The sequence below is a fragment of the Micropterus dolomieu genome, linkage group LG12 (assembly GCF_021292245.1).
Source record: "Micropterus dolomieu isolate WLL.071019.BEF.003 ecotype Adirondacks linkage group LG12, ASM2129224v1, whole genome shotgun sequence".
NCBI classification, from domain to species: domain Eukaryota; kingdom Metazoa; phylum Chordata; class Actinopteri; order Centrarchiformes; family Centrarchidae; genus Micropterus; species Micropterus dolomieu.
In genome coordinates this window covers 15,996,139-16,009,045 of record NC_060161.1, presented here as the reverse complement: position 1 = coordinate 16,009,045, position 12,907 = coordinate 15,996,139, and the positions used below count along the sequence as shown (strand labels likewise).

At 42.1% G+C, this 12,907-nt stretch overlaps 1 protein-coding gene across 1 annotated transcript in view; it reads right to left on the bottom strand.

Annotated features, from left to right (window-relative positions):
- LOC123981051 (ADAMTS-like protein 1) overlaps positions 1-12,662 on the bottom strand; it is an 80,793-nt gene extending 68,131 nt beyond the window's left edge. Inside the window, exon 1 of the mRNA XM_046065663.1 lies at positions 12,382-12,662. Coding sequence (XP_045921619.1) covers positions 12,382-12,438 — 57 coding nt within the window. The 5' untranslated portion in view covers positions 12,439-12,662. The remainder of the gene's footprint in view (positions 1-12,381) is intronic.
- Positions 12,663-12,907: the final 245 nt, after the last annotated feature.

Sequence of the window (12,907 nt, the reverse complement as noted above, 5' to 3'; positions counted from 1 at the left end):
AACACAAGGAAATGAAACAGGGATTTATGATGTAAATATCTCTCTTTACGCTGCTTGCTGGGCTTTCTTAATAAGCACAAACAAAGGGAGACATAAATCAAATATGTCAAGTAGATAAAAAGATAGACAATAAAATGAAAAGACAGACATGTAAGTTCACACTTGCATATTTACTTTTAGAGTGAACCAAACGATGGTGGCATGTTGGAGCAAGAATCACCTACGGTCGCATTACAGACACACATTGATGCACAGATAAAAAGTTTTTTTTTTTTTTAAGTTAGAGACAAGCGAGACAGTTTTGGCACACATTGTTGAACATGAACCTACATCCTCCGCTGCACCTCAAGGCAATGTGTCTGCCTGACACACCTGCACACAGCAGCAGATCCAGTTACTCAACAGCTGGTGCTGCATGCATATAATAACTTCATACTTCTGCTATAGATGCAGTGATTCATTTACTTTTTAAGTCACTGAAATACTTCTAAGAATAGCTCTAACCCTGCAATACTTGGGTAGCTGTCTCTCAGGATCACAGTGGTCTGTAAACCTAAATGTTTTGTTAGCATTACCCAGTTCCACATCTGTTGTATAAATTAGCGGTCTGCAAGCTCAGTCTGCTTTTAAGGAAAATATTCCCCTGGAAAAATATTTGTTGTCAGCATAGATTAAGCCACTGCAATTACAACCGCATATTGTATATTAACATGGGGCGAGTAAGCATCATTCAATATGAGGTGAGAGACTGGCATTTTGTTAGCTTTGGGCAAATGCAATAAATTCCAAACCTGTTATGCAAAAAGGCTCGTTGCCAGTTACATTTAGGTGGAACTATAATGTGCTCAGACAAAATGCTGCGCTGATTGATCGACCAACTGTCGTGAATTTGGCTTCTGATTAACATGTTTTGCGCTATGGGAAAATAAACTAGCCAGTTTTTTACAGATTTATTCCAGTTATCCAGTTTGTTTAATAAAAAGGTTTTATGTCACCTCTTCAGGATACATGGGCCTATTTGTCTTCTCCTCTCTGCAGAGCCTTTGTGGTAGTTCAAGTAAAACACCAAAGGAGTCAAATGCAAAAGTAATATAGGCCCAATGAATCACATGTCTGTCTAGACTTAAACAGTCACTGAAGAGAAACACAGCAAAAAAATTACTTCCATTTGACCATTATCAAAGTGAATAGACATGCAGGAAATCTGAGGGACGCAGATCGATGGGCCATAACTAAAGTTCATCTGAGTATTAGTCTCTTTTTGTCTCCTTTAACAAAGTGTCTGAAGATTGCAGATCAGATAAGATCAGGACATTAGTCATCACATTCTAAATGTTTAATCACTGGGTAAGGAGGTGTACTAAACATTTGTTTCTCTCTTACATCACATTTGTTGTGCAATTCTGCTAATAAATTTTTATTAAGATTGCATCTTTGACATTGGTGGTATCCGTAAGGATGACGATATTGCTTTCAGACAAATGACATTACTCGGCAATGCTAATCTAACTTGTATTGACCTTTTCTTTCCTTTCCCTTTGATAATCAAAGTGAATTCATGATTTTACTAAACCCAACCAATTAGTTACATTACTTTTGTTATTCAAGACTTTTTATTAAGTTTTATTGAAGGTGCCATTGAAGACAAACAAAAGCAGAAGCCACTAACCTTCGTTTTGGTGGTATTTATAGACTATCTACAGCTAGCTTAACGTTAGCCCCAATGACTGCATGTAGCTCTCCAGGACTCCACACAAATGCAGGCATACCAATTGCTAACGTTAGGAAGCCAGCTAGGAACATGCAAATAAGACAACTTTGGGGTTCCTGGGAGGCATATTTCTTCTCTTTCAGTAGAGGCTAACCACCTCCCCACACCTCTAGCTCCAGTGCTAAGCTAGCACACACCAGACCAGCCTGTCCACTGAACACAGACCAAACTGACCAAACTGAGCCATCAAACCCCGGTAAGACTGCAAACCCTAAGCTAACCCTGCTAAAATGTAAACTAACTGATCATTACTGAGAGTATTATCTGCAATGTAAATGTAATGTACAGTATAATTACTAAAATCCAGATTGTATCCCATACTCATCACTCAAAGAAGTAATAACATTACTTTGACACTGAGTTACTGAGTGTGTCCCTCCCACCTCCTGTCAAACTAATTCCATCTTTAAATCTTTATCCTGTGAGTATCATACGTTCTTTCTCTCTGATTACGATCTGTCTTTGTCTCCATCATTCTGTTGTTGACACCCCCCCCCCAAAAAAATAAAAAAATTCTCAAGGGCCATGCATATTTGGCTGAGATTTTGTTCCCTCTGATCATGTAATGATTTGCCCGTAACGATTACTCTCTCATGCGATGATAGAGTGGTTTGTACCTGTCCCGCAGAGAGCTGCAGCCAGGCACATTCCTTCTGCGCCCTTCTGCCAGTCAAAGTCAGCTAACGCACTTGTCTCACACATCTTTCACCAACTTACTCTGGTGGTGATACACTAAGAAGAAACACAATATATCTTTGGCTCTTGCTCACTCTTTGTACTAATACACACACACACACACACACACACACACACACACACACACACACACATCCACACACATCCACACACAGCCTGCCACTGATCATCAGCGAAAACATCCCAATTTTCTCTCTATGTCAGTCAAAATTTCAGCGCGCCTCTACCTCTTTCCATCCTCCTCCTCCTAAACAAAACAACATTTAAGTAAAAGCCTTTCATGAATGGTGCAGTTCACGTCAGGCATTATGTCAACTTGTTTTGCATTTTCATGACATCATTTCCGGAAGTTTTATCAAAATCCATTTGGTTGTGTGATGTTAAAAACGATGTAGCGTGCACCTGGATGAAATATTGTATGAAATATTGAGCGTGACAGATCAACAGAGAGATGTTTCCCTGCAGCAACTTCAAATGTCAGCAGGTTTCTCAAATGAGATGGGGTTGTTTCTTGAGGTCAGGGGTAAAAAAATGTTGATTTCACTGATCTTCCACTCAGGGTGGAACTTTATTTTGACCAAGATAATTTAATAGAGCAGTCTTTACTTAGAAACCACTTAAGATAAAGAAACTACGAGGGACTAATTATGGCTGGAGTGAAAACACACAAAAAGGGATAATTACTTACCTGAGGTGTGACACACTGAGTGGTGCCACCTGAACACCTGAACACCTGAACAGCTATGTGCTGCTCAGCCAAACATATTCAACATAGATGTTTCAAAACCATTTTGGACAGCGAACACCTTTTATAATAATCAATATTTGAGTAAAATGCCAGCCAATCACTGGTTTCAGCTTCTCAAAATTTTCTCAGTTTTAAAAATGTACATTTACATTCTGGGCTATTAGCAAGAAGTTGTGTGGGGCTCCATGACTTTTTGATTAGCAAATTTCGTAATTTTTTGACATTTTATAGATTAAACAAATAATTTAATAATACAAATGAAAGTAATCATTTGTCACAGATCATTATTATTATTATTATTATTATTATTACATGAATACATTATACCAGATGCTCCCAACTTGGGGATCGGAGCCCATTCAAATCATCACAAAATAGATCTGAGCGAGATGAACTCATACTCAATAAGTCTTTATTTCTGACATTTTTACTTGTAAAATACTGGATAGTGTAACATCTGAGGGCCTCTAACAGGTAAAGAGACGGAACAATGTAGGTGGTGTAAAGTAGGGTTGGGCCGTTTGATATTGAGCCAAATACAGGACCAGTAATTTTACCACTAGCTGTTGCACGTGACTCAGCCGCCTTGAGTGTTAAATAACGAGAGGCTACATTCCTGCAAATATTTTACTAAAAAGTCTTGTTAAAAAACTAGTAGTCCGCTGAAATGCAAGAGGGCCTGAAATGGACAGAGGACGTGTTGAGTTTCCATTAACAGCATAATGCAGTAACTTTAACAGGGCAAACGGGAGCGGTCCAAAACAAGGCCTTGTACTTACCTTTTAATCTGCTACGTACTGTACTGACAAACGCTAGCTAGCTTCCTCGCTAACATAGCAAACAGATGTGATAAGCATGAGTGACATGACATTGTCAGAGAGTTAAATTGACAAGGGAAAATGATGAGGTTATTGTTAATTAACTTTCTCGCAATGTATTTCATAACATAGGGAGAAGACACTCCGTTTGACTCCGCACCACCGTCTACTCAGCTGGGATGCATACATGTGCTGCAGGCTGTGCTGAGAGTATGCCATCATGACTAGTGCAGGACTGAGTAGTTTGTTAAATCTGCTTTTTGCTGAGAGCTGCTACTTGTTTCTTGTTAACTGGCCAGAACATCTCATGATGCCAGTTCAGTCTGTTCGCAAAAAAAGCAAACTGGCTTAGGTTCATACACACTTTATTTATTCAACGAGCCCTTTAGGGCATCACATTTTGACAGGTGTCATTCATCAGGCTACTCCCAGATTTAGATGCAGAGTGTGTTGAGAGACCTTGTTGTAACAACAACAGCCAACATGGAGCAAGACTTGCATAGTTGGTCTCACTTTCCCTGCACCTTACTCATAACTAGTTTACTGTCTCCCTGTCTGTCTTTTCTGTCTGTCAGCCCATCTGTCTCTCAGCATTGAGCTTAAATGATCTGAACACATACTTTAGGATCTTTCATACTGAGCCGAATATCCAGTTATCTGTCATATCATCTAGGTGGCGTCACAAGCCACCTGGTCACCACAATCCCAACTATTCCAGCTATGAAGCAAATCATGCTGAGATGAGAGAAGAAACTGTACTGATAACACAAAAGGCCTTATTTAAAAAGAGCATTATGAGGAGTGGGGAAAATGAAGGGTGAGTGACATGCTCAATGTCAAATGTGCACTTTTCCAGGTCAGGGTTGCCAAATACTTTTCAAGCTACGTACCTGTCATCAGGGAGACAGGAGGACAGAAGAGGTGGGAGGGAGGGGCAGTGCTGACAGGATTCAGACTACAAGGATTCAAACAAGCTGGTCGCATCTGAGAAATTGAGATCAGAGCAAGGGACAACAGCGTGGGTGATGTCACCGCACAGAGGTATGCTGCGACAGAATTCCACACTTCAAATGCAACGCCACGGTGAGGCAAAGGCCATCGGCAAGCCAAGGATTGAAAACAACAGTGACCAGCAGGTGCATTTTTCTCATAGGGGTAATTATTTTCAGAGGTCAAACATCAATCATTGCTCAGCATACACATAACAAGATTGTACAGGCTTGTGAGAGCATAAAAACTAAATAAAGGTCAATTCAAGTTCACAGTCAAGTTCACGCTTAGTTCAGACCTGCTTATAGAGTCGAGATACTACCTTTTAAAATGAGGAACGTCATCGTCTTGGTTGAAAAAGCTTTAACTAAATAGCCAAAAATACTTATAAAGGCTAAGTTCTGTATTTTCAACCTTATTTTTTGTGTCTGTGGGACTACTTGGACAACATTTAATTTGTCCAGTATTGAGCGACCGCTCTGCAGTCAGCTGCAGCGAAACAGGGCTGCAAACTTGTGGGCAATTGCACATCATCAATGTATGTCCACTAAAGTGCTTGTTTTTGCCACTGAATGGCTGACAAGCGTCTGACAGCATTGTGGAAAGGATCCCTACAGAAAAATACCTTTTTTAAAGAGTAAGATCTTTTTGTTTAACCAGAAACAGTCACTATATCTTGGTAAGATGTCTGAGAAGTAATTCAGGTCATAGTTAGAACTGAAGAAGCCTCTTGGATGAAAGACAAAACATCTTCCAGTATCTTCAACCAAGTTCAGTTGCCCTTGCTTTAACCTTCTTTGGAGTCGCTAGGTCAGCTGGGATTGGCTCCAGCCCCCCGCGACCCTGTACGCAGGATAAGCGGTTGACGATGGATGGATGGGTGGATGGATGGATGGATGGAGTCGCTAGATCGCTCTCGTCAAAACCACCAGACTCCCTTGACAGTGGGGAAATGGGGAAGGTCTACGTGCACACTGAAGCACGCACATTTACATCAAGATCCACACACCAGACACACACCTACTTTGTGAGCATGCATGATTACATGCTCATCAATCTGCTTCTGTGGGCGTATGCATAGTAATCCTAATAGCACATCATTTGTAACGGGTCTCCAGTGTTTAGTCGTGGCGGCCCAGCGTTTACTCAAAGCACATGTGGCCATGGGGGGAAGCAGATGTGAGAACACCAGGAAGCATCATTAGCCTCGCAAACATTCACCGCAGCCAGCCGTGGAGACCCCGTCAGACACCAGCACCGCAGACCCACAGTCAATCATGTTTCCACTGGATTTAGCTGTCCATCCTTACATGTAACCTTTCTCACACTCGTAGGCAACCACCTTTTATAGCCTTTTACAAAAAAGTGAGGTCATTGAGAGAAATAACTGGTCTTGTATTTGTTTTTCAATCCTGTCAACCACTCAGCGGATCTGGAATTACTGGATGTTCATTTTCTCCAAGAAGCTACAGTTGAATATTTATGCTTTACTTACCAACTTTATGCTGGTGGCTTTGTTCTACATTACTCATGCTTGGCCTTTTGCTCTCAGTGCATGCTTCATGCAACACTTCTACCCTCACTCCATCAATATTGCTCTCCCCCTCCCCTCAATCTACAGACATCCTTGTGTCTGTGTCCCCTGTTCTCGCTCTCAGCTAAATCCACATCAGTACCACTCCATTAATTTTCCACTCTTCCTTTCTGTCCTCTAACGTGGCACTCAACTTCCATCCGGTTTTCTTTATGTTTCATTGCATTTTATTTAGCCCTGGTCATTGACAAATATGTTAACTAACCATTAGTCCACTAACTTGACTCCTAAACTACAGGGCTAAAGCATAATCATTGTCTTGCACATTCCTCATCTGCACATGCTTTCCTTTGTCCTGTTCCTCTTTCTCTCTACCATTCCTGACCTTTTTGCCTCTATTATCCTCCTTCCTTCTATCTTTTCTCTTTCCTTCCCTTTATGGTGTCCATGCTTCTTCCTCTTTCCTGACAATCCTCCCCAGTTGTGTTTCAACACTCACTCACACACACACACACACACACACACACACACACACTTCCTACCTGCCCTCCCCTCTAATTACACGTCACAAGAGGGGCCTGAGTGCTCCTTCTCCCCTCTCGTTAGCACCACTCCCCGGCACTCCCGCTGCAATCCCACCCTCGGACGGATCTGAGGTCAAGGCCGGGGCAGAACAGAACAGACAGAACTAGTCGCACGTGCTTAAGCCAAAAGGCAGCTCAAATGCAAGGTTCTGGGGCTTTTGAGATTGGCGGTGTGTGAAAAATGTGCAGGCCAGATGATGCACGGAGGGCCCCGGCTGCTGCAAATGAGGTTTGAGCTGGCGTCCAGGAACACACAACAGGATAAAACAACAACGCTCAATCACGCTGATGGAGGGGACGTGGGCTCGCTGCAGATGGAGCCCAAGATGTTTCATCAGAGGAACAGGATGCCAGAGGCTCGGCTTTCAAGCTCGGCAATGACAAATAAACCTCACGAAGAAGGAACAAATACATTCACAAGGGCCTCCAGAGGAAACAGAGAGGGGATAGAGGGCAGCCACCTGCAAAATCACAATAGATCTGTGATGGGCGTGGGAGTTACAGAGGCCATCACTGCTGAACTGGACACAAAAAGTCCCTCTGCTGAAATGTTGCCATCTGCTGGCAGATCTTTATCAATGCGTGACAGCAGCCTGATAAAAAATCAGAGTTTTGCAGTGTGTGGCACAATAAGACCGTTTCCTGAGAGCCACATGAAACCACAAAAACTCACAATGCTTTATGATATTGTAGTCTGAACAACACCCTCTTGCATACACTCCTGCATAAAACTGCAACATGACTCCAGCAATTTATGCCATTTACTGACACAGGCTGCTTTGAGCAGTCAGTCACAGCATGTTATTAGAACTTGGCATCAAGTGATTGAAAGGCAAACAACACTATCGAGTTCCACAAGATTTTGAAGGGGAAACGGCAAAAGCCATATTCACCATTCCACATTTTTTCAATATTCACATGGCCTGGGTTGTTAATTGAGTCCTGATGTTAAAGAAACTGTTTTGGGAAATACCCTGTTTCGCTTTCTTGCCGAGAATTCGATGAGAAGATCGATACCACTGTCATGTCATGTCTGTACGCTAAAGATGAAGCTAGAGCCAGGGAGCGTTGGCTTAGCTGAGCATAAACACCAGAAGCAGAGGGAAACAGCTAGCCTGGCTCTGTCCAAAGGTATATCTGTGTATCGGTAAAGCTCAGTAATTAACATATTCTATCTTGTTAAAAAAAGTTTCCCTCGGTTTCCAATCTTGACAACATGAGAGTGGTATCAATCTTCTCATCTAACTCTTCGCAAAGAAGGCAAATAAGCGTATTTCCCAAGATCTCAAACCATTAATTTAACTAAATAATAGGTTATATGAGTTAAAGGCAAGTCGGGTTTCGTTTATCTGCTGCTTCACACGGAAAAAGGGTCTGTTATCACTATGATTGTCAAAAAAGGGGAATCAGTCTATTTTATGAAATACAATTCCAGAGACAAGCTCATCACCACAGAACTGCTGGCCAGGTCTGATTTAATAGATCATTCCCAGACCGTGCCACATTTGTGAAATCTCTGATTGGGGATTTTGTATGTCTACAATGGCTTCTTTGAACTGAAGGATTTTTCCGTATTTTCAATAAAGAAAGGAGATGAGGAGAGGAGTGCTATGCCTAAGCCTAGCTACTGGTTTATTGCAAATGCTGTTTAAAATGAACTTTCTTTTCAAGATCCAATAGAAGCTGCCATGTCTTGTTCTGTTCTGCAGGACTTTTCCTTCATTGGCCTACTGAGAATGGTGTGAAGCTACTTTCTTTTGGCGCAGCTCTGGGGATGAATGCCTGCTCTCTTGATTTCCAGTATTGGAAAAGCAGCATCCCGGTACACCTGAGTAGGACACACAGGAAACATTACTACTGTGCCAGGAACTCTGAGAGCACTGCATGAAAAGTGAAACATTTCGCGGGTACCTTGGTAATTTATGCAAACATGAGTACCAGTGAATTTTGGCCTTGGATTGAGAGTAACATTGCACACATGCACTTCCACACCAAGCAATCCTCAGTCTCACTCCACAGATTAAGCCCAGATGGGAACAATGAGATGAGTATGAAGGCTTTCGCAGCGTAACTGAAAACACTCGGTTTTGTTAACGCACTCCAAAAACTTGCTCCATCCATCCATCACTGGCCAGATGTTCTCTGAAGCCCTTTCCTTTACTCCTTAAGTGGGACCAATTCCTCTCAAAATTAATTAACTTCCCATTCCACTTGCATCCACAACAAAGGCACGCATGAAAGCTAATTGGATAGTTTCTGGTCTTTATGATAAAAGCAATCAAGCTGAGGAGCGTGTTTCAGAGAACAAGAGATGTTGTTGTTGACGTATGATCACTTGGGACCATTTGCACACCGTGACCCCACTTAATCCTGCCATTAGACTCCAAGGCTTCCCCATCCTGAGGATTTCAATACACTCCCCTTGCTGCATTAAGACTAAGAGGGAACATTTCCTTGAATAAACATCAAAACCTGTTGCTTTTGTGGCTGATTTCCTTTTGAATTCCAGCTGAGTAATTATAAGAAATGCATGTAATGAAGTGAGTGTGGCCGCTGGAAGTCTGGCAGCTGACTTAAATCCATCACGTCAAAAACCATGAACCACACAGTTTACCAATAACTACCAAAAAGAAAGTAATTTCATCCACTTCAATAGACAGACTGTTCATTTTCAGTGATGATATTAAAAAGATTTGACCTGATGTATTCAGATTTTATCTCCATCTTTCAATGTCCCTGTAAGTAGACTGACCCTATTAAGCAGACTGACCAAATATCACTGATCTACCTCCTATGCTTATGGACGTCCTGCTTGTGCTTCTCAACAAATGCTTTATAACGCGACAGTGGTAGGCCTTTATTGCGAAACTAGTGTACGTTAGCGTAAATGCAAGTTAGCTATTGTAAAATTGCAAGAATTTCCAAAAATGTGTGAATTTGGTTTTTGTTGGGAAAACATTTTTTTAACTTTGCATGGGCAGAATACAGTGAAACTGTACACAGGGAACTGACTGAGCTACATTGTATTAACAACAGCAATTTAAAAAGCACTACAGGGTTGCCACGTGGTTTGTTCACGATAGCTTAAACATATCAAGTTGGGTACTGGAGTCTGTGCCAGGGGAGAAATTGCTGGCAAAATACTTTTCTACAAACACATAGTTAAGATTTTTAACACTAAATATTAGTGTTAAAATATTATAAATACTAAGCGCTACAGCAACAAGAAGCACAGAGGCAAGTGCTGCAAAAAGGACTTGCTTTGTCCCGACAGCCTGGCAGGTGAAAAATCATTATTTACGGGCACTAACCTTGGTGCTCAGCGAACTGCTCGGGCACAGCCTCCTGCGCACACAACCACCTTTAAATCCCCATACAGCAAAGTGTGTGTGGGGGGGAATGTTTCTGGAGTGAGAGCAACAAGACCCTCCAAGAATCACTCGAGGTATGTCATTATGTCACCCACAAAGGAAGGTCTATTCCATTTAGGGTTGGAGCCACAGGCCATTTGGCCCACACACACACAAATCACACAACTTCCAACTGCCATATACACAAATATAGAGTCCCATTCTTGAGTTAAATAGAAATGCAGAGACTCTGACCTAAGAGTGAGGATGAAAAGACAAGGCATAGCAGAGACCCCGGGAGGCAGCACTTGTTGATCCCTGGTCTCTGAAGCAAAGCACTGGGTCATTCTGGTGTGTGTGTGAACAGATAAATGTCCAGTGCTGACTCATGCTACACAGCCACTCCTTGCACAGATGGGAAAGCTTGTCATGGCCAGTTGAGACAAAAAACCTACCGAGTCACTATTCAGTCTCGCTATGTGACAGAGTCTCAAAACAATCAAACCACCGCCACTTGTTGTAGCATAGAAGTCGGTGTGAGGGCAGATCACTTCAAACATTCTAGACACTGAACTGAACAGCTCAAGGCGTTGAGTAAAACCATTTATAATGACACATTGCTGTTAATGAAATGACAATGACACACACACTGGAGTACCAATAGCATGCTCCGAACATCTTAAACATACAGTTTAGGACTAGTTTACTGTCAAATAATGATGTTCTTTAGAGAATCATGAAAACATAATCAAAAGGTCTTATGTAAGCAGCTTCACACTGATGCTGAGTCCATTAATGTGCCATTTCATGATTTTCTTCCCAGTATTTCAACTGTAACATAATCAGGCCAGCACTGGACAGTGGCCTGGAAAGAGTTGCAAAGCCTTGAGCGCTTCCCTGTCACAGACATTCACTGATTACAGCGTGGACGTGCTCAGATGGGCTACATGGCAGCCAGGGTGTCTACAGCCCAAATCACCTTGAAGTGCTATTAGCACCTGTCGTGGTCATTTACACATGCAGACAGTGACATCCCACCCCTCTGTTTGAGACCTAAAATCCGTCTGCAGGCCAAACAACTGCTTTGTTTTCCACTTCAAACTCTTGCTCAGCTCTTGCTGTGCCGTTATTTTGCCGCATGTGTCAGCTTTTACACAACTTGACCTGCACGAGTGACGCATGTGCACGACAGACCTTTAGGAGATAACACGTAAAAGTATTCCAGCAGTGATTAGTGTGAGTTGAGTGTACAGATTTTAGAAGTTTGTTCAATGCAGGACTGATAAGCGTCGACCTTATGGAGGATGACCCATGCTCTCTCCATTATAGGTCTGACATTGCAAGGTGAAAGGAAGGTGTGACTCAACTTTAAAAGATTGTAGTATATATTAATTACATAACACACTTTAGGTACTGCACATTTTATCACATATTATAGTTGAGTACATTCAAACTGCCTGGCATATTCTCGGTTTCCTGTTTTAATTGCTTGTAGTTCATACCTTATAACAAGATATTTTATCATTTCAGGCTGGCAGACAATACCACACTGTTCCTCATCTTATCCAATGTGCAGCAGTGTATAAATCTGCAGGATTAGAGCAATCCTATAATAAATAATATACAATATGAAATATAAATTGAAAGCAGTATTTATATATATATATATATATATATATATATATATACATACACACATACATACACACACACACACACACACACATTGTGTAAAAGTAAAAAAAGATAATGAGCCACAGGTATTTAGGTAATTAATAGCGGTTTCGTGGTGCATTAACTTCACAAAGGCATCTGTCTCAAACTGAAGTGACGCGCCTTCCTCTCTGGATCAAACTTTTGTATTAATCTGAAGAAACCACTGCAGCTTACCTTCACACAGACTGCGAGAAGAACCAGCCCAGTCGTCCACATGCAGCCCCCTGTCATCTCTGACGCTGATAAACGCAATGTAGTTTCAAATAGTATAGAGTCGACTGTGATTGCCGCTCTCTGTCCGTCTGTCCCAGTCACTCCTCTCCGCCCTGCACCGCGGCTCCAGTTTACACAGAGAGAGGAGGGGGGGGGGGGAGGTAAAAGTCAGCCTAGAACTGCCGGAGACGACATGACACTTCACAGTCACTTCCAGATATTTTGTTCCCCCAGCAAACACGTTGCTGCTAAATTTATGTTTGCTTACCAGGCGTGCGTCAGGAAAAGGGGCTCACCCACCTTACATTCTTAAAGAAACACTCTCCCGGGCCGGTGCGCTCTGATAGGCTGCATGGTGCGCACACTATGCGGGGTAGGTGATGCTTGGAGGGTTTCTGTTTGTGCATGATGATGCAGGCCATGTAAACAAGACATGCACACATAACTCAGTGGCCAACCTCGTCGTCATATTCATAAAGAAAGAAAA